The sequence below is a fragment of the Meleagris gallopavo genome, chromosome 14 (assembly GCF_000146605.3).
Source record: "Meleagris gallopavo isolate NT-WF06-2002-E0010 breed Aviagen turkey brand Nicholas breeding stock chromosome 14, Turkey_5.1, whole genome shotgun sequence".
NCBI classification, from domain to species: domain Eukaryota; kingdom Metazoa; phylum Chordata; class Aves; order Galliformes; family Phasianidae; genus Meleagris; species Meleagris gallopavo.
This window is the reverse complement of record NC_015024.2, coordinates 8039052-8061382: the sequence shown is the minus strand read 5'-3', so window position 1 is coordinate 8061382 and position 22331 is coordinate 8039052. Positions and strand designations below refer to the sequence as shown.

The window sequence follows — 22331 nt, the reverse complement described above, 5'->3', positions numbered from 1 at the left end:
AAAAAAGAAAAAAAGAAAAAAAGAAACATTTTGCAGTAACCTATCAGAACTCTTGTTGTTTCAATCAACAAAAACTGTAGTGGGTCATGTAATCAGTGACTTTTTAAGGACTGATTTTTCAAAATGAAGCACTGTACAAAGATCCATCAGTTGATTGATGGGATAAAAATTAAAATCTGGTAAATTGAAGTGGTCAACGTCATGCTATGGTTTAAATATCAAAGCACATCATGCGAAAAATAATTAAGTAAACAACAAAACCAAACCTCCACAGCCAGCACTGAATTAAATGAAATGCTGAGAATACTGGATATTTGTAAATAAGTAGGTAGTTTGCTCTCAGTGCCATATATATGTATATGCATCTGTACTATTCTCTCAAATAGGGTAAGATTGAAAAAATCTTTTGCTTGTGAATAAGCCCTCTTCAGCATTTTGCACTCCACTGACCTCCACTGTTGGTTTTAAACACCACTAAACTAATGTTAAAAACATTTAAGTTTCTGTAAATGTCTGTTTACAATTACATGCAGTTATTGCTGGGTTTTATATATTTTCTTAAACTAAGTGACAATTTTATATAAATGGTGCTCTACAAGGGTCCTGTGGGATTACGTAGAGAAAGTTCAAACATAAAGGGAATTGATTTTCCTTTAGGGTATATTCCATCCTTTATATTTTTGTCAAATTAATTTTTAACTTTTTTGTTGCATTTACTCTCATGCTGTAATTGGAAATGACACTGTGTTTTTTGATGGCTGATTTAATCTACTCATTATGATGAGAAACAGATGAGTCACTTAAAAATGCAGTCTAAAACACTCAGTTGAACATCCTGTTATTCTTCAGGAATCCCTGGGTAATATTTTATTTCTTAGTATAAGAAATAATGCCAATGCTGAATGATAGTATGGCAAGCTATGAAAGTTATAATAAATTTAAATGATCATTAATATAAGAACCTGTGCAGAGTACTCATACCATCAAAAGTAGAAAAACTAAGTTATTGCCAAAAATGTTTATTTCTTGTCCTGCAGGTTTATAGAAAATTGTAAATGTCAATTATCTTGCATATATATACTGATGTGCATTACAGAAATCAGTGTGACAAGATTATAAGCAATATAAAACAAGGTATTTTTATTTTTCCAAAAAACTCTGTTTTACCCAATAGAACATATTTCTGTATTTATACTTTTTTCAAAAAATGTATTTTTTTTTTCTGTTTCAGGCTTTGTAATTTATTTCAACTGCTTCATTTTTAGAGCTGAATGACAGTGAAGGCAAGGGAAAGGAAAGATTTACAGAAGAAAAGGAGTAGGAAAGCTTATTAGATGATAAACCATTTTCATAAAAATTGTTCAGTAAAATGTTTGAAAAGAGAGAAAATTAAGTAAAGGGTTCAAATACGGAAGGATTGAATGTGTATTGACTTTTTCTTTTCTACATATTTTTGTTTTATAATAGCCTTAAACTTTTCTGGAAGCATTTCAAATAAATTACATTAAAGCATTTTGATTTTTTTTATTTGGTTTGGTTGTTTGTGCAAGAAGACTACAAAAAGACTTCAACAGTGAGCACGGTAAGTCTTAACGTGTAATGACCAAGACTTGTGTTTTGTTTCTGGGGGAAGTGTTACATATTTGGATCTAATTTGCTAGAAATAGAAGTAATAACTGCTAAACAAGTCACTGCACTGAATAATCCAGCACATTCCCCAAAGTTTTGTGTTGTTTAATCAATTTAGTGAGTAGGTAGAGCAAAAAATTAAGAGCAACCATCTGTCTTATGTCTCCTGACATAAGACATTGGATCACGCCTCTACTAAGTCTATGTTCTTTCAAAACTCTGAGATGATATGTTTTGGGACACACAAAAATTGAACAACCAGATGATGATTCTTCTAAGATGAACGTGCATTTTTGTACATGTTATTACTTAGCAACCCAACCACATACAACACACTGTATTGCAGGTGTTTCAGTTTTGATTTACAGCTTTGACTTGATCTAATGAAGCATTTTTTTAAAGAGAAGAATAATCTTCTAGTTTAAGAATACTGGTATCGTTCTAGTATTGGTTAGGGTTTTCTTCATTTGGATTCAAATACTTTTGAAATGCCACTGTATTTGAAGGAGTGCTTTTTGACTGTGTTGAGATGGACATGCAATAACAGTACCAAAAAGGATGGGAAGAAAGTATTAGTAAATGCATTAAGAAGGTCAGTAGTCATTATTGTTAGCAATCCTAATATTAGAAAAATGGGGTCTAAGAAGTTGGAGTAGTAAATAAAACCAGCATGCATGCTGTAGCCATTCAGCGAGCACAGACCTATGCTTGATTCTTAGGAGAAGAATTGGTTCATTTCCCAGGACACTCACTGCTGTGTGTACATTGCTTTCACTAATGAGATATTTCTAAACCATGTAATTTTAACATTAGATCTCTAAGGGATCTTAGGTCATTCCTGACTCAGATGGAAGAATCGTTCCAAGGCAAGAAAGTGAGAAGAGAACAAGTGGAGTGTGTTAAAAGGGCAAGAGTCAGCAAAGAACCAGAGTTTCCAGGTCTTCTGAGTTGATCGTGAGGAAATGGCAAGATGAGAGAAAATTGGATGAACGGTGAGTTCCAACTCCTCTAAGTCTGAGGTATTAGTCCTCAGGATCTCACTAGCCTGAGAAAAGTGAGTGGCAAGTCATCTTACTCTCAGGAGCAGGAGGCTGATAGCATGACGTGGCAGTTTCTTAATCTTCTAGCAAGTTTTCAAGCTATTTGATTCGTGCTGAGCGCACTCAGTGCAGTCTTGGTTTATAGGAGAGATCTAATGAAATAGAAGCAATAAAGGATAAAGAATAGATTCTCTTGACTGAGAAAGAAAGTGAGCAAAGAAATGCCCTTGGAATTCTTTGAAATATATATGGGCCTTCTGAGACTGCAAAAGAAAATGTAACGTGGTCTTTGGTTTCCTAGATTTGTTTTGCAGCACTCAAAAAAAAACAATGCAAGGATTAAGGTGACTCATGCCTGAAACACACAGTTCTGCTACAAGACAACAGGAGCAGTTACTTCTGTGAAGCTCAGTACCCGGGAATCAATTGTCAGAATCTGGTAAAAGGTGGGCTCACAGCTCGGTACTGAGGTAGAGAAGACACTTCTCAGTGGTGACTCCCATGGGATTACACCTTAGGAATACTCTGAATTACTGGGGACTGGTTAGTTCTCTTGAGGCTACAGAGAAATTTCTAGAGTTTGAAAGACTGATATCAGAGCTTTTTGGTGTCAGTGTAACGGACTGACCTTTTTGGAAGTTGATATACCATAGTGACACTGTCTGGCACTTAGAAGGCAGCTTTGATTTGCATATCTGTAACTGAGCCAGAAATAGAGTTTTGTGTATATAAAAATTTGCAGCATTTAAACATGTGGTTCAAATTCCAGAACAGTTTTTCCATATTTGCTGCTTACTCATAAATGCTCATTTTTAAAACACTGTGATCTGTGATCTGTTCTGCAGGTTGATGCTGCCACCTACAGGAACTAGTATTTTTAGAACTGTTAAAAATTTGAAATGCTTTAAAGGAAACTCAGTAAACTAAACTATTACCTCATGATCAAATATTTGTTAGAAAAATGTACTAGGTGAATTTCCACTACTGATCCCTGACTTTAAGGAGACAAGTGAAAACTACTCCTCGGTTTGTCGCACTCTTTTCCATCATAGTCATGTATTTTTCCCATAGCTGGAAAATTTGCTCTTTTCAAGCACTTAAAATAGGTTTTATCTGAATTTTTTGAAGGTGTCTCTGTCAGCATGGTCTATGAAGGAGATTTAATGATGCAGTTCTCCTACCTTTGATTTCCTGGCAACTAAAATTAGTCAGCATGAATACCTTTGCTCAAAATTAGCACTTAACTGAAGAAAACCCATGTCCTTTGCATCATCAGAGTAATGTCAGATAAGCAAAATAGTAATTTATAGTTATTTTAAATAGTTTAAATTAGGTAATATTTTGCATTTGTAGATATGCTTTATAAAAGAATACATGGATAATTTCTTGAGCAGGCACCTTGAGCATGGAGTCTTATGCAGTCCTTCCTTATAAAAGTCTCATATTTTGTGGCTATTACTCTGATCTTAATCTGCATAGTAATGTACCACATATCATCTGATTTCAGAATCAAAGGGATCTGCAGCTGCTTTGTAATTGGGTAGGAAACCACTTGTTGCAAGCCAGGGAGCCACTGAATGCTTGGCAAATACTAGAAACCACAGAAACCAGAAAGACTCTTTAGGTGACAGATTTTCTAACTTTAGAGTTATTCATTTATTTATTTATTTAACTTCAGAATGTTCAACTAATAAGGTAATTTTTCACTGAAGCTTTGTTTTGTAAACTGGGATGCTTACTGCCTACTTTATGTCGAACTTTAAAATTCATAGTGGTACAATGATCTAGAATTGTTACATCAGTTAGGTAGTAATTTTGTGATAATCTCTCAGATAAATCCTCAGGGTTATGCTAATTATAATTTGCACAATTGCAAAGAAGTATATTTATAAAGCAATTGGCAAATATGGAAAAATATTTTTGTGTGTTGTTTGGTCAATGAGGAAGATTTCTTCAGACATTCTTTGGATTTGCTATGACACACACTCAGAATGTTTATATTTCCTACTGACCGACAATGTCTAAATACACTGCAACTGCAGGCTTTAGTTTACTTTCCATTATATATGTTGTGAGAGAAAGTGGCAATAAGCACACTTCAGATACAGAGTGTTTTTAGTATTTTAGTATTTATTTTCAGCAGGTAGTTTTGAATTTAGTGCATTCCTTAGAGCTTCTAAAGAAAAGGTCTTCCATTCTTAGTGAAAGAACTAAAATTCCATCATAGCATTTTAAATGTAAAATATTGGTTTAGCATTACTCTAAGTTATGCAGCTACTGAACCTGTGACTGCTGATAATTTACAAAGCAAAGATTTCAGTCACATGCAGTAATTCACACCCTGTTGCCTTTTTTTGTGGTTGTTTTATGTCTATCAACTGAATGGCTACTGAAATACCTCCTCCTCTTAAAAAATTCTTTTAGTCTCTCCAGAGCATAGGTAAGTTTTTCAGGAATTATTTTGGAAAGAGAAAACATGTTTGGAAGACCTCAAAGTGTGAGCCCATCCCTGCAAGAAATCTTTTGCCTAACCTTAAAATGTCAGTTAAAGAAATGCTGCAGAGTCCCAAAACAGTTTCTTCCTGTACATAACATCTGTTGGTGGACAGCTTTTTCCAAACATATAACTTACATCTCCTTTGATGAAACTTAAAGCTAGTCCCAGTCTCTGTGAACAAGGACATCCATATGATTATTCAGTTTCCTGCAGAACAGAATGGTAATTCCCAGAATTTATAGTAAGGAAAGGGAAAGTCCGTGTAAAAATTATAAGGACGCAGATACAAACTTAGCTTTGTAGTATTATTGCTGATTTGTCAATGCAAGCAACCCAGGTATAATCAAATTGTGACACTGATCAACTGAGTTAATTGTACAGTAAAGATATAATACAGTCCGGAAGTTATTTTAACAGCTTATTGACATGTTTGGAAATGAATAATAAATCAGCAAAGACTTGATTTTAGATTACACTAAATTGGCCTATATCTATTAATTCTGGTATATGGAAATTGCACTTGAAGTAGATAAAATGAAAATCATTCTGATAATATTTCAACTGATTTATATGCTCTTTACCTCTGTTGAATACTCACAGAAATAGGGTATCCAATTCTCATTTATGAGAATAGGGTATCCTTAATTTATCTGTGGGTTAAAACCCACAAACACAGGGTGCATAACCACTGGATACTTGAGCTCTACATTTCCACAATTAGACAAATGTTTCACATTATGTTTCTATAATTTACGTAGATTATAGCTATAGGCTCTATTTACCACATTTAAACTTGGCTGGTTCTCCAGAGACTTCTAAGAAACTAGTAATTATTAGTTTATGTTCTTTTAACACCCTGAAGGATAGCTGGAACTTCCCAGCTCCATTTGTGAGCTGGGAAGTTACTTTCTAACTTACAGGTAAATAGAGATGAATAAAATGAATGGACTGGTTTAAAATACTTAGTCCTTGTACAGAGAAAAAATTTGTATTTAAGATTGGTAGTTGCTTTTGAGATGACAAATACCACAGTTAGTAGGATTTAAAATAATTGGTATAAATAGGTAATATATTTAATCATAGAACAAGTATACTTTTAAGAAAATAAATAAATTGTGGGGTTTTGATCTTGAATTAGTTGTTAAACTAAACATCAGATACTTGTATCTCCTGTGAACTGCAGTCATGGGTTATTTTCAGCAGGTAGTTTTGAATTTAGTGCATTCCTTAGAGCTTCTAAAGAAAAGATCTTTTCCATTCTTAGTGAAAGAACTAAAATTCCATCATAGCATTTTAAATGTAAAATATTGGTTTAGCATTACTCTAAGTTATGCAGCTACTGAACCTGTGACTGCTGATAATTTACAAAGCAAAGATTTCAGTCACATGCAGAATCACAGAATTGTAGGGGCTGGAAGAGACTTCTAGAGATCATCGAGTCTGACCCCCTGCTAAAGCATGCTCCCTATGTAGGTTGCACAGGTAGGCATCTAGCTGGGTCTCAAATATCTCCTAAGAAAGAGACTCCACAACCTCTCTGGGCAGCCTGTTCCATGGCCATGTCACCTTCATTGTAAATAAGTTCTTCTGCAGATTTGTGTAGAACTTCTTATGGTCCAGTTTTTGACCAGTGTTCCTTGTTCTATAACACTGTGCTGGACTCTTTGTAAGAGATCCCTGTCTTTTTTGAACAGGGGAGCTCAGAACTGGATACAGTATTCTGGAATGTGGCCCCACCAGGGCAGAGTAAATCTCACGTTAGGTAACATGACAATGAAAATACACTCACAGCTACTCAGTAAGCACACAGGAGATGAAAAAAAATCAGTTTTCTTTAGACTAGACTGTATTCTATTTTTGAAATTATGTGATTTTAAACCCACAAATTACTTCGCCAGTTTTGGGAAGCATTGGACTGAGGGTGCACAGTGGAACTACAATGCTAAGAAGTGGTAACATTGAGCTCCTCTCCAAGTTTTCTAGGTTTTTCCATTATGCAGGATGACCCAGCTAACACAACTGCACCCAGGTATAATTAACCCACATAACAGATTGTGCTTGTAGTTATTAATGCTCCTAGTAGGTATCACGTGATAAATTGGCCAGGTCTTAACTTGTGAGATAACAGGATCCAGCCACTTCAAATACAATAGCTTCGTCTAATGGATATTTTCATAACGAAGACCTCCCCAAATAAACTGCTTATTTCAAACGGAGCAAATAGTCGAGAAAAGAACGTCAGTATTGACCACCGTTGCTGAGTTTTATCAACAAGGGGGCGGCAGCCATTTTGTTCAAATTTCGAGAAGAAGTGAGATCAGGCTCTCCTAGCGCACCGATCCTTCTGCTGACCGCCACCAGCGGCAGGCGGCGGAGCGCTGACGCCGTTTGAGTCGCGGCTGCGAAGCCGAAGCCTCGGGAAAAGTAACCGCCACGCCCGCCGCCAGTCGCGCCCCGAGGAGGCGGCGGTCCCCGCGCGGCCCCTCCGCTTCTAACTGGCGCCACCGTCGTTGGCTCCGCCCCCTTCCCGTGTCGGCTGCCGCCATGTTAGAGAGCGGGGAGGGGGCGGCGGGGCTGCCATAAAGCGAGCGGTCGGAGGGGGAGCAGTAGCCGCAGCGGGCGCTGCATGGAGCCGGGCGGGGGTAGTGTAGTGGGCGAGGAGGAGAAGGCGCGGGCTGTCGCGCTCGCTTTTCGGCGATAGGAGAGAATGGCGGACGCCGCGATCTCCGGAGGAGGCGGCGAGATGGAACCGGAGCAGCATCAGCAGACGGAGAAGAGCAGCACGGGCCTCCTCGGGGTGGAGAGCAGTAGAGCGGGAGCCGCCGAGGACGCCGCACAAAATGGCGGACGGTCTGAGGAGGCGCTGCTGGTGGCTGCAGTAGCTGCAGAGGACGAGGTCCCCCCAAACCTCATCACGGCTAGCAGCAGCCAGCGCAGGAGCAGCGTCCCAACGGCACACGACCAACAGCCGCCGCCCAGCGACGTGCCGGGGGGGCCGCCCCCTCTCCCTAAGCCCCCAGAAGATGTGCCTGTTAGGAGGAACTTTCAGATCCCCAGGAAGAGCAGAGAAAAGAAAGGTTGTTCCTTCTCTTTCCTCCTTTCTCTCCTTCGCTTCTCTCTTCATCTTATCCATTAGGCAGGTTCTTTGTGCACCTCACACAGCTGCATGCAAAATCCTGCGGGTGTGGAGGAGGCTGTGGCATGGCTCGGAGCAGCGAGGCTGCTGGGGATACCTTTTCTGGCACCAGAGAGGCTTGTGCATTCTTTCGTCTCCCCACCCCTCCCTCTTTTCCGTTTGTATTTGGCCACGAGGAGGAGCAACCCATCTCGGCTCGAATCTCAGACTGCTGCTTTACGAAAGACGGACGAGGCGGATGCGATCCGGGTGGGCTGGAGCTCTGGTCCCGGCTCTGCTCCTGGAGGCGCGCACAGAGAAGATGGTTCTCTGGGAACGGACGCGTGCTTCGCTTCTCTTCCCCCTGTCCTCGTATGGGCAGAAGGGGGCTGTGATCCTCGGTAGGGTCAACTACCGCACACTGAGAGGCGTTTCGCTTCGATGACGGTGCACGGAAGATGGTTCTTGCCGAGTGAGATTCCTCACTTCGCAGGCAGGAAACGGCCGTCCCACGTTCATGTGCCTCGTGTTGGAGGTTTCCCGGCGACCTCGGTTTTTTGTTTTTCCGGTGGCTCTAACTCTGAAAGCCCGTGGTATTTTTGCTTTTCGTAAGACCCCACTGGCCTCTGCTTATCTGGTTGTTGTTAAGTGCTGCTGTAGATATGTCTTTCTCCCCAAAACTTGTTTCAGTCCTTGACCCGCTATGACTTGGGGTCGGTGTCTTAGTATCAAAAAATAGCAGTTCGCATAGGTTTCTAGTTCTTCAGAGAAGAGTCTATTATGTAACTTCTTGAAATGTTTTCTTCTTTAAGGAAGAGATGAAGGTAGGTTTATTTCATTATCCCATTCCCTCTCATATTTGGCGTTAATTTCCCTTCTTTTATTCCCTTCTTCACCATCCCCATTTCTTGAGGGAGCGAACCACTGGCAGAGGACAGGATTGATAAGGAGGAAAAAAAAAAGCACCCAAAGAACCAAACATTCATTGCTCATCTGATGGAAAAATGTCTGGATAGAACATGGTGTCCCTTGTGCTTCCTTATCTCAAAACCAAATGTGATTATATTTGAATACTTTTAAATGTAACTCAGAAATGTTTAGTACTAGAGCACTGACGTTTGAAGTTCCTTTCTAACACTTGGTTCCAGTGTGAATGAGAACCTATGAAATACCTTCGTACATCATATAATTCATCATTTTCCTCTGCACCACTATTTCCTAAGTGCGCAAAAAGCTTTAAAGTAATGTAATTCAATCATCAGACTTGGAGATTGTCTTGCTCTACTTCTAAAATTGACTTCCTAAATTTAAGATTAACTGACCAGTTCTTAAGGTCTGACTTTTTAGTATACTGCGTATACTTTCTTTGCCTTCCAACTTCAAGAAGCTTCTTGGAAGCTTTGTCTTTCGTCATGCTGGTGATGCTTGAGTGCAGACTTCATCCTGCCTACAGCAGTTGCAGGCTTTTAATTTCTCATGGTGGCTCTATTGGTCTTTTCCCACATGATACTATATCAGAACTGTGATGCTTCCTAGGCAAGACTACTAAAAGTGGGCAAGCATGAAAATTGGTTGCTTTGTCTTTGAGAATCTTTTGGAAGAAGATTTAACAGTACGTTCTTCATCGTAGTGGTATGTGGTTAAGAGATGCAGAGTAGCAGTACTCAAATACATCTTTTAAAATAAGAATATAAATGTAACATCTGTCCCTTTTGGAATAGCTGGTTTGGAAGCTTCCTCCAGTCTTGTTTTGGAATAGCTCTTTTTGTTTTGCTTTCTAAATCTACGCTTTTTGATTTATTTTAAGCATGACCAAGTACTTTTGGAACAAGTTTTGATTCTAAAGCAAAAAAAAAAACCAACAAAAAAACCCAAGATACATAGTTGCTTGTTCAATCTTTCTGGAATTTATCTGCAGCTGTATTTGGAAATTAGTAAGGTACTGAGAGTCAGTTGTGGAGAAATGCATCTGGAAGACATACTTCTTGAACCTAGCTGTGATAAGTTGTCAAAAAATCTTTCTTCTTCCTTCTTTTTTTCTTTCATAGTGGAATAATTCTGGAACCAAAACCTTATGCAAGATTGGCACTGGGATTTTTCTTTGTTTCTGTTTGTTTGCCTACTTAAAAGCAAACTGTCTTTAAGTTGTTGTTTTCTTGAGCATGCAGTTTAGTAATAGATGGTTAGGCTCTTTTGAGTTTCTTAGTGCTTTTTTATACAGTGCTTAGAGCTTGCCTCTCTGGCCTCTTCTAATTATCTGATCTCAGATGTCTGAACCTGTCTAGGACTTCAAAGATCCCTTTTTAATAGGATGAAGAAAAAATTGTTTCAGAGATAAGCCACTGGAAGAGTGTTTCTTGCTTTGCTGAACGAACTTCAAGATACCGGTCCTCTTATCAAAGCGCTGTTGCCATTGGCTTATGGGATTGCTCATTGGTTAACTTTCAGCACTTACTGCCATAGTTGACCAGGTGAGCAGATAAGAGCTGTTTCTCAGACTGAGTGGGGAAGAAAAGGTCATGCTCTTGTGCATGTCCAAGTAGTCCTTGGTCAGAAGTCTAGGTAGTCCCTTTTCTACTTACCAGCACTTGGTGTTTCATTTTGCTTTATCTTTTTTCCTTCTAATCTTTTGTATCTTCGAGCTGAGTATCTGCTATTCACTACCTGCTGGTTCTACCTAGAGTTTTCATTAAGGAATCCTTGTGACAACTACTTAAAACAGTTGAGAGCAGCAAAAGACATTTGAAGCGGAGAATAATCATACAACTCCAACATTATGCTTCATTTAACAGCACTGATTCTTGATCTTAGTCTTAAATGAAGATTTTGGAAAAATTATTCTTCACTTTTTTTTTTAGTAGTGGGTGCACTTGTTTGTGGGTGCTAACAGTCTGTAATTGACTTATCTTCACTTATCAGTTCTTCTGAAATGGACTGTAACTGTCTTCCTTTTCTTTGTATTCTAACTTAAAACAAAAACCCACTATCTCCAAACTCCATTTTCTTAAGTTGAAAAATCAAGCGGCTGTAAAAGAGAAACTCAGCGCCTACAGGGGATTACACGCATCCAACACAGTCTAACGTTGGTCCCAAGACAAAGTACTGTATTTACTAAACGTAGTTTCTACCTAAAAATGCATACCTATGTTCCAGTATGCTGAGTGGAAACTAAATGGAAGTGCTGTTTATTCTTCTGCAATACAAGCTGGCAAAAACCATTATAACTTATTTGTATGTGTTGTCATGACTAGCGTGCAGTATCTTTTATAAATTGCTGCTTAATTTACACAAGTCAGTAAAGATAGTAAAGCATACCTCCATCAGGTTTGTATGGTGAAAAATAAATATACACATTCCCATTCTTTCAAGCAATGTAGGGCTGGAGATAAACTTGATAAAGTCATCTTTTGTGTATAAGCGTACGATGTGGTGCCTGGTGTAGGTGATACGGTCTGATGCTGCTCAGTTTTTATTTCTTGCTTCTGAACTCCTCTATGATATAGAGAGCCTTATGTAGTGACCATGACTTTTTAGAAGATAGCTGCCCTTCAGCATCAGTGCTTAGGCAATCTCAAGACAACGGTGGATATAAGGTCTTGTTCTTGGACTGATTTGATCAGTGGGTGGAATCAGTCTTAGTTTAAAGTCTTAGTTTCTGCATACCCAAATAGGAGAAAGTGGAATCTCAAAGTGACTTAAAAATATTTCAGTTTTAATCTGTCTTTGTTATGAAAGTAGTTGCAGCACTTCTAGTTTCCGTAGTATTACAGGTGAATTTATATTGGATAATTCTTGTTGGACATGATGGACATGAAAATACAGATATTATTGAATAATAAGTAACAATAGCAATAAAGCATTCACCCTTCTGAGAAACTTAAGAATAAAAGCAACACTTTTTAAAAAGAGAAAAAAAGGCTCCAATGGTACTGTGTTCCACAATTTTAGGAAGTTAGCCCTTTCTTAAATCTGTTGAGCACTGCTTGTGTAGTAGTTCACAGTTCATCCTAGCTGTAGAACAGGGAGACCTGCTCTTTTCTAGGAAATCAGTCTCAGTTCACTCATTAGAGCTTTACACAAAGCAAGGGATATTTGAACACATGGAGATGCAGTAGACAGTGTTTGAGTTTATGGCAGGATCACAACTGATGTCATAGCATGGCTCTTCTGGTTTTGTGTGGGATGCCGGTGAGGCATGGCACGTGGTAATGGGTCATTGAGTAGTCCTGTAGGGCTTTCTGCTCTCCTGGGTTCAGCAGTAGGAAATAGGCTGGGTTTGGTGGAGTGTGCATTTCTGGGAGGAAGTGGTGTGCATGGGGATGGTGTGTATATGGTAGTCATTGTTCAGGAAATAGAAAATTACCAATGCCAGCTGTCTTATAAGAGGAGCTGGTGGTATGTGAAACCAGCGCTGTGTGATGCTACAACAGATCTGAGGGGTGTTTATCATACCATAGGATGGGTGGAAAAGGACCATAATGATCATCTAGCTTCAACTCCCCTGCTGTGTGTGTGCTGTGCTTATGCGGATAAGATTGCATTGGCAATGCTTTTCCAGTGTGTGTATTTCTTCATTGGTTTGCTTTGTGTTTTAGTGTTTTTTCTCTAGAAGCGTGCTTAATTTTAACAGTGTTATACAAAGTTTAGAAGTTCTTCTGCTTCTGGTTATCTTTACTCCTGTATTGCTGTCAGCCTTTTGAGAACTGAGATGTAGCTGAAAGATTTTGTAGATAAAAATGGTTTCTTAATTGCTTTCGGAGCTGTTTTAAAACTACTTGTTTGGTGTTGCTGGTGTTGGGATGGTTGCTGTATTTTGATGGGCAATACTACATCATGAAGGGTGTGCATAAATGGAGCTTTTGCTAGACAGTACAGGTGCGTGCCAAAGCTGCACAAACTTTGGCAACATGTTTTTCTGGAAAGTAAATTTCAACAGCAAATGAAGGGATTTAATTTTAAACTTATTGTGAGGGATAGGACTATAAAAAATGAATGTTGCAATGTGGTTTTCCAGTAATAAGAGATTATCAGCCTTCTTATAATAAAACGATTTGAATTTATTCATATTTTGCATAATTACTATAAGCAACAAACAAAAATTCCTTAATAGTTCTAAGGAGTTGTTTAGCTGTGAAATTGTTCTTGATGTTTTTATTAGAGCAATTTGTTGCTTGTTCTTAATTAAGAGCTAATGAATTTAATTAAAGTTTTGTCATTTAATTAGTGTTTTGCAGTACTTACTAGATTTTTTTCAAATGTAAATTGAGACATTGAGTTGCTTCTCTTAAAACCTCCTGAGAACTGGCTGTTCAGGAGTGATATTAATAACATGTAAAGAAACTTTTATTTTAAAGATGCTGTAATTCTTGGGAATTTTAACTTCAACTTTCTAGCCTGAATTCCACATTTTGAAAGTAATATAGAGTTAAAAAAAAAATACCTAAAATGGGCCATGACTGTATCTTCATGCATTTACCGTCAACAAACTGGAAGATGTAGAATTTTTTAAGGTGCATATTGGTGCTTATTTTTTCTCCTTCTATTTTATAGCACTCTTTCAGCCAGTAGCTGTGGGCTCCCGAGAGTTTGATGATATTGTGAAGATTCTGCATTCATCTTACTTGGAACCCAGTTCAGTGTCCAATTTTAACTACAAGAGAGCCAGCTTAGTTCATAGTGAGCTGCTAGAAAAGGAGGTAAGTATATTTCTGTTTTCTTCATGGTTATGGTACAAATCAAATCAACTTCGATGCATTTTTTGAGTTTAGAAACAAAGACCCAAAGAGTATTTTCTGCTTATGTGCTTCTTGTCAAATTGCAAAACTGCATCCCTGGGAATGTAAGTAGCTATTCCTCAGGCAAGTTAATTGCTACAAATGTATAAAATTTTACCTGAGATATTCAGTGAATAAAAGAAAAATTGTGTGAGGGATCCTTTTGTATATTTTATTTTTAAAATGTTGTTGATGTTATTTATTTTTAATAACCTGTAAAGAGCTACAGGGGCTTGTAAAGAAGAGTCTTCTTTGAATGGCTTGATGCTTCCTTAGAAATTTGTGATTAAAATACTTCTCTGCTATGAAGTTTGCTTAATCTTTGTCAGTTTCCAAGAAGTGCAATCTGAACAAGTTGGTTCTTTGAACTTAGTAAGTGAAGAAGCATGGTTAGCTTGAAAGTTGTAGCACTTGTGCTGTACCTTATCTTGTGTTTCTTAAATCCAGTCTTGGCTGTCTTTAATAAGTTTTTGGTTTCAGATTTCATGTATGGAGTGACAGAACGTGCAATTGGCTTGCTCAAATTTTTATCTTGTGATCTCTGAAGTATATTCTGCTGTTACACATTGGTAGATCGTGGTTAAGCTCAGGTGTATATCAGCTACTGGAACCACCTCAGTAGCAGTGAGGCAGAGCTACTGAAGTATGTGCACTGTGTAAAAGACTATCGTACTGTTCTCCTAGAAGGTGAATAAGGATCACTTCTGGAATTTCCTAGGTGATACGGAAGGCATTGAGCTATATGCACTTCTTGATGAGCGTGTCACAAGTAACATTAAAATATTACTGCGCAGACTTGCAGAAGAGTGTTTTCCCCTGTCTCATTCAAAATCACATTTTGATTGGTTTTGTGCAGTTGGGTCTGCTAATGTAGATAGAGCCTTAAAACACTGATACTGCAGTAATCTGTCTGTATGTGCTGAGAACTTACTGTCATAGTAACTTAAGAACTTGCTGTGATAGTTCACAGAAAAGCGCAGAGAGCTGAAATTTGATGGTCGCCTGGATAAGGAGCTTTCTGAAACCTATGCATTTCTGATGGTTGATCGAGCTCAGGTAAGAAAACGTAACTCTGTATAACCTTCCTTTTTTGATCAAGCAGTATTTTCTTTAACTGGATATTTTCAGCACACTTGCTAATCTTTAAGCTACTTGTGCTACATTCAGCACTAGAAGGTGTAGATGAGTGAAAAGGATAAAATATTATTTCACAGTTTAAATCTTTCTTATTGTCTGTTATTTATGGTGCCATGTTTATATGCCTTTAAAAAAGTGTATTTCCTTTCTGATTTATGGATAGATTTTTCTGGTCTATGTGTGGGATTTCTGTTAATTTTTTTTATTTTTATTTTTTGAATAGAAGAAGAGCTTGCTTAAAAGTTATAAGATTTATTTTCTGTTCAGTCATGTTTTTTTTAATGAAAATGATGGAAATGGCTTTTTCTGCTACTGTAGAGCCAGGATTTTGTAAGTATTCAATCATATGGCAGGTTTGCATCTGCACTGTAAATCGAAAGTGTTTTTAAAGCAAGTAATGTTCAAAATATGTGTTTAAAGTTTAAGATTAAGGGAGTGTGTTGTGTCTGTTGGTTGTTTTTGTCATTGCTTATAGTCCAGCTGGAATTCTGCTTTTGTTCAGTTTATCACTCCTTATTCTGTTCGTGTTTTTGCTTTCTTGTTACTCCTGTTTAAAAAATGTCTGTTCTTTTCAGATCCAAAGTATATGTGAAAAGGGGCTGCAGGTGGGCCACTCCAAAATAGCAATTCTCGGCAGTCCTTCCATGGGTAACTGTCTTTTATTGTATGTGCTGATGTCACTCAGTATGGTTTAGCAGATAAAGGTGGTGCAGTTGCGTTACTGATTTAGTGCTTGACTTCAGGAATATCACATGTGGGTATTTTTAGCAAAGTAAACTGGCATCAGAACTCTACTTTGTAACTGATTAAAATCCTCTCTCAAAGGTGAAATGAAATTTTCATTTTAATTTTCATTGTATACATTCTGTATTCCCAGTAAAATTGAGAAGCCAAAGAATTCATCCAGTCTTTGGCTCTCTGTGCTCACAGGCATGAGCGCTTTTATGACTGACTTTGTGAGTACTTACTTAGTATGTATCTGTATGGTCTTGGACCACAACACTTGCAGTGATGTGGCTATACTCCTTTCTAGCTGACTTAGTGTCCATTTTCTGCTGCAGAGCACATAATAATTAATACCACACATGGTACGATTAAATATTTCTTTTGGTGTCTAGGAGTTGTGAGTTGGGAATGTGCCTTTGTTCCTTTTCCTGATCTGATTATGAAAAGCTTTAGTGCCTTGTAATGCTGCTTAAACTTCAGCATAATGTGCTTTTTTTTTTGTTTCTGATATTCCTTTCAGGTATATATATCTCCAGGTATGCTGATTTATTGCAACCCAATCCTCTAGAAATTGGAGCAACTGGAGATGTGATTATTTTTAAAGTAATAAAGGTAAATTTGTTATCTGGTCATGAAGGCTTATATTGCTTAGTGATGCAATAAAAGTGGTTTTAACTGTGCTTACTGAAGCTCCGTTCATACAATTACCTGCTTACAAAGAACGTAGAAGCATACCACGCTTAAAATTCAATATGTACATTGAGCTTAATAATGAATAAGAAATGTTTATGAAGGGGAAGAAATACGTTGTTGTGTTTTTTTTTTAATTAAAGTATGGAAAGAATGTGTTCTTATTAACATTTTTTTCAAAACCTATGTTCTTTTGCTTGCTTTTACTTCCTGTTATATGTGGAACGCTTTGCCATTTTCAGGAAAAAGCTTATGTTTACAATTCTTCTGCTTTATTACAGGGAAAAATGAAGAGTATATATGATCACATAGGTATGAAAGCAATGGAATCAACAGTAAAGAGTGCTTTAGATCCAACACCAAAGCATGAGTGTCATGTCTCAAAGAATGCACATAAAGTAACCTCCTTGCTGGCTTATCGAGCGTACGAACTTACTCAGGTAGTAGAAACTAAAGGACGTGTTACCTTACCTCAAAACTTTATTCAGACAAACCCCAGAATTATGGTTGTAAATTGCCTAAAGCACAGCTAATGCTGAACATGTAAGTAGTTGTAACTAACACTTTAACAGTGCAATCTGGTTTGTATGTATTCAGTAGTAGCCCACAGCAGCCTGTGTTCAGTTACAGAACAGTATGTCAGTCTCTTCTTTCCTTTCTTTCCTTTATATACACGTACTTGCTCTCAAACTTGATAGGAGAAGTCTCCTTGAAAGTAACTTCCAACTTCTTAGATGTGAAAGTTAATATTTGGTATTGAATTTCAAGCTATTAATCTTTTTCCATTTCTTTACATAAGTAGTTAGTTATTAGGTATATTTTATGTTACTCCTGTGAAACAGAATGCATCTTTCAGGAGAAGGGTCACGAACTGTTAGTGTGTGGAATCTAGTTTACCAGATTTCTAATTTAACGCTGTGTTCTGTTCTTTTTCTAGTACTATTTTTATGAATATGGCTTTGATGAGATAAGGCGAAGACCAAGGCATGTTTGTCCTTACGCTGTTGTTTCTTTTATTTACAAAGATGAAATTGTGCAAGCACCGAAATTTCTGCCCCCATCAAGGTAAGCTAGGAAATCAATTTTTATAAGACTACATACAACATGAATTCATAGCTTGTAGTAATCTAAACCAGTTCTAAATTATTAACAGTGCTGAAATGAATGGATGTGTCCCAAGGAGTTATTGTACTGTTTCTAATGTAAAACAAGAGATGATGAACTGGTTTTATACATCAGGCTAGCCTCTGCAGGAAGCAATTCTGCTGCTCTTCTCACCTACCTAACCTTTACTAAGTGGAATCCACAAAGGAAGTTTAGTACAATAAATGTAGAGTTGTAATGATGTTCACAGCAATATCTTGTTTGGTATTCAAGAAAATATTCTGTGTGTTTTATCTCTGGACTCTTTACTGCTTGTGGAGTGACTGTCTGTGTTGATAACAGTTAGAATATTCTATCTATACTTGTAGGAAGGCATCCACTTGCGGGGACTGTAGCATTTAGTGTAACAGCAATTATCAGGTATCAGAAATCAGAGAATCTTCTGTAACAATACCTTGAGTTTGGAGAGTGTATTATCAGTTTGACTCTTTTAGACTGGTAGGGTATCCTTAGTATAAAATCTAGTAGCCAGAAGCTTCTGTCTCAGGCTAGTAATTCAGTCTCCTTTCTTTTTGTTAGATCAAACAGCTTCAACCCAGATAGAAGTACAGGTAAGAATGAATTAAAATGTATTACTTTGTGATTATAGGCATGGAAGGTAATGGCCATTTTTCCCCATGTAGTTTTATCTTTTTCTAACCAGAATGATTACTTGGTTATGTTGACTGTCTGCCTAACTTTTATTCTGTACTCTACTGATTGGAGGGATCTCTTCCTAATATCAGATGATCTCACAGACACCTTCTGGTGTATCTTTTCTTACCAGAATAAATCAGAAGTAAATCCAAAGCTTGTTTTTTTTTTTTTCTTTTTCTTCCTTTTTCTACTTTTAGTATGGCAGGAACATATCTTCTGTTCACAAATCTGCTTTTCAAGGGCACTTCAAATAGTAGGATCCTCAACTGCTTTTCTTTTGACCATCATTCAGGCAAAACATTCATATGTGTAAAAGTGGTTGGCAGTTAAGGTAAGGAGAGAGGATATCATTGCACAGATGCTGGCAACAAGGATGTGCTTGTATGGCCACGTACAGGTAACATACCAACCTGCTTTGCTCTGCTGAGATCAATCAAAACAAGATAAGATTGCAAAAGCTTTTCTAGTTCTCTTTTGACATATTATTTAAGGTTTGCTTTGGTATTAGCAGGAAGTTTCCCTAAAACAGCTTTAGGAGAATCAGCAATCACTTTACTGCCATTTCCTTTCAGTCCCTCCTAAGAAGTGGTTTCACTTAGTATTTCTTTTTGTTTCCATCTTAATTTAGATAAATTCAACTATACATTATGGAGGGGACAGCTCTGGAATAAAGGCAAACTTCTATGCCATGTTTCCTTGAAGTCAGCAGCACGTCCTTTCCTACCCTGCAAGCTGTGAGTATAATTGTTTAAGGAACAGCAGTTTAAAAAATTGCTGTATTAAAACTTGTTCTGATAGACTAGGCAGATTTCAGGCATATTCAGATGAAAAATACACTGTGACTAGATGCTTTAGATATGTTAAGCTAGATAGACTCCTGAGTCATGAATGCCCAGAGCTGCTTTTAAGTTTGTTCTCACAACACATGTCAGCCTTTGGGTTTTTCTTTGGTTTGTTTTTGTTATTTAAGTGACACATACTCTTTTGAAGCAATGAACACCACTGGCTCACAGGGCAGCCTGAGGAAATGATTTTTACAAGTGTGTATTTGATAATTTCTTTTTGCCAATAAGGATTGGACTGTGGAGGTCAAAGAAGAGGAGACTTTAATTGTTTTGTTTTTCCCCAATCCAATCCCCCACCCTTTGTCTCTAGACCTGAGAAACTCGACCTGGAAAAAGCTGTGAGCATTGACCAATTGAAGAAGAAAGTATCACCGCTGTTGTTCTATAAAGAAACTTACATAGGGGCAAAAGAAGGTAAATTGTTCTATATGAATCTTAAATTCAGAATGTTTACTGAATTTGAATTTTATTTTATTTTCTTCTTCTGATTTCTTTCTCCTCTCATGCCATGTCAGTATTGAGAAATGGAATGTATAGTAGCCTTTATGAAGTTGTGGAGAAGTCCCGTTCTGGCAGTCACTTGGAGGGATTACTTCAAAAGCTGGAGAAAGAGAAACTTGTAAGTGTAGCAGATTTTACTTTTCCCTTTTGAGAATCATTTCAGTAACCAGAGGCATACTGGAAAATTTATGATCTTGTTGGTGTTATGAAGCTGACGCACTCCAAAACAGTGTTTATAGCAGTTCTCTACCCATACTGGAATTAAGCTTACAGGCAGTAAGAGTATTTGTAGTGAGAAAATGTCTTTGGTTGTTTGAAGCAGTGTGCTTTTTTTTTTTTTTTTTTTTTGTCCTGAAAATAGGTTCTTGTAAAACCACTGCTGGACAGAGGATTTCTTCTTCTTCTTTCTCCTTGGCAAATGGCATCCCCTTACGGTATGTGTTTTCAGATTGGGTGGTTGGGGGCTGGGTGGGTGGGTGTGAGGGAGTGTTGGTTCTTTTGTGTATGCTTGTGCGGGGCAGTGTTCTTTGTTTTATTTATTTTTATGGTGTTCCCTAGGGGTTGAGTTATCTTTGGAAGCACAGAGGGTCTTCTCATTCCCCACTATTCTTCTTTTCTCATTCTAGACCAACAAACTGGACGATCTCGCATGTTAAATGCATTGTTTTTGTTTCCAGAGCCCAGAGGTGTAACGAGCTCAGGTAAGTTTGTTCACTGCTGAGATTGTTGTCTGTGGGCTCATTTAAATGTTTATATTCTGCTTATGACTTTAGTAGTGATACATTGTGTCAGTGTAAACCAGGAATAACAATTTGTTATGGGTAAGGTGGTGGTTTCTTGCAGGGAGCCCTTTTGTGGTAAATCTTGGTAAGCTTCTAGAATCACCTTCTGTAAAGGATTATAAAGTGATTTAAACTGAAAATGGTGAGTATCTGGATATAGGCTGCTACAAAGTGATGAAAGTGATCAGTTCATGACTATGAGCAGGTTGACTTAAGCAGGCTATAAAGTAGGTTACTTGACTTCCTTTCCCAGCTTTTGGGTTATTTCTCCAGTCATTCCAAACTGTTTTTCATTAAGTATGCATAATACAGAATAGTGCTAACTAGTAGTCATTTATTTATAGTTTTATGATTTGATTTTAATTGTGAATTTCCTTTTCTTTTATGGCAGCACAAAAAAGTGTTCCATGTGGAGCACAGAAAAACTCTACTACTGTGATCTTGCATGAAAATCAAATCATTCCAGAATTCACGAAGTTTATTCAGTCTCTACATTTTGCTTTAATCCAGTCTCGTAAAGATGCTACTGCTGATTTCAATACTGTTGTGGAAAAGTATATAAATGAGTATTTGAGAAGATGCTATAGCGGCTCTGGAAAATATAGAGAATTTGTCTTATATCGGTATGAATCACGGTTGGATGACAAAAAATTTCTTTATCCTGCTCCAAAAAATAAATCTCACATTGACAGCTGCTTGCAAAATTATATTTTCAGTTGTGCAGCATATCAGCTACCTGTTTCTAGAGCTAGGGAGCTGATGGAGGGCAATCGAAAGCATCAGCAGTTCAGTCCCATCTCAGATTATGAAGCTCCAGAAGAAGATTCTGAGTTTGGGAATGTGAAAAGTGGGAGAAAAATCCATGCAAAATATGAAGCAGCTGCTGCCAAGCGAAAATTCCCTCATGTTGGGGATTATGATCCAGATAGACTCAAAGACCTTATTAATTTAATCCAATGTAGGAAAAAAAATGTAGGTGGAGATTCTGATTCCGAAGACCCTAGAAATAAAAGTGGACTGAAAAGAAAACTGGAAAGACAGCCTGAAAATTTGCCAAAACACTTAAAAATGAGTGAATCTTCAGAGAATAACTGTCAATATGAAGGTAAGAAACATTTTGTTTAAAGTTACTCTTTAAGTCTTGTAATTCACAGAATACTTACGATTTAATCTTAATAGATTTAATGTTTGTGTAGTTTAATGTGTGATGCTAATAGAGATGTAGGTTGCCTCTTCCTAGAAGACAGCTTAACAGGAAGGAAGACAAACTTCACCAGTTTGCTTAGCTGTATAACTGCCTGAGACTTTGTAATATGGAGTACTAAGCACGCTTTGATACCCTAAAGTCTCTGACTTCAGGCTTTGCTCTGATTCCTTATGGCTCCAATGCCCGTATTAATAATCAGTAAGTGTTGACTGATTGTAAGCTTGAGAATAGTTAAGTTTTGAAATAGGGACTAAGGAAACATCCTTACAGTTTTAAGACATAATTTCTTTTGTACATGACATTTATCTATGTGCAAACCTCAGATAATTGTCTTTAATATTATATCATACTTAAGGTGTGCCCTTTGTCTGTTTCATTGGGCAGTGGTACAGCCTACTTCAGAAGAGGGAGAGTTGGGAAAAAGTGTAGCATGAAGAAGAGAGGGGCAGTGTGCACCAAGCTGCAGTTGTTGTGATGTGTAGGATTGGTTTGGAAGATGAAGAGATGAGTTCAGAGAGTGGTTTCCCTTTTGACAGATGTGTGCAGATGGAGAAGACAGAGGGTGGACTAAATGCTAAATCATGGGAT

The 22331-nt window shown here is 37.7% G+C and overlaps 1 protein-coding gene across 3 annotated transcripts in view; it reads left to right on the top strand.

The window, feature by feature from the left end:
- The first annotated feature begins 7620 nt into the window (after positions 1-7620).
- TASOR (transcription activation suppressor) overlaps positions 7621-22331 on the top strand; it is a 28084-nt gene continuing 13373 nt past the window's right edge. Inside the window, exons 1-14 of one of the 3 annotated variants that reach the window (XR_002119599.2) lie at positions 7621-8243; positions 13832-13977; positions 15019-15111; positions 15768-15840; positions 16439-16530; positions 16890-17048; positions 17546-17673; positions 18292-18323; positions 19037-19142; positions 19564-19667; positions 19769-19872; positions 20116-20188; positions 20381-20455; positions 20928-21641. Coding sequence is in view for 2 of the 3 variants with exons in the window: in XM_019620087.2 (XP_019475632.1) it covers positions 7874-8243; positions 13832-13977; positions 15019-15111; positions 15768-15840; positions 16439-16530; positions 16890-17048; positions 17546-17673; positions 18292-18323; positions 19037-19142; positions 19564-19667; positions 19769-19872; positions 20116-20188; positions 20381-20455; positions 20928-21641 (2269 nt within the window). In the remaining variant the exon portion in view is untranslated. The remainder of the gene's footprint in view (positions 8244-13831; positions 13978-15018; positions 15112-15767; positions 15841-16438; positions 16531-16889; positions 17049-17545; positions 17674-18291; positions 18324-19036; positions 19143-19563; positions 19668-19768; positions 19873-20115; positions 20189-20380; positions 20456-20927; positions 21642-22331) is intronic. The other 2 variants (XM_019620087.2, XM_010718486.3) reach the window with 2 other exon arrangements.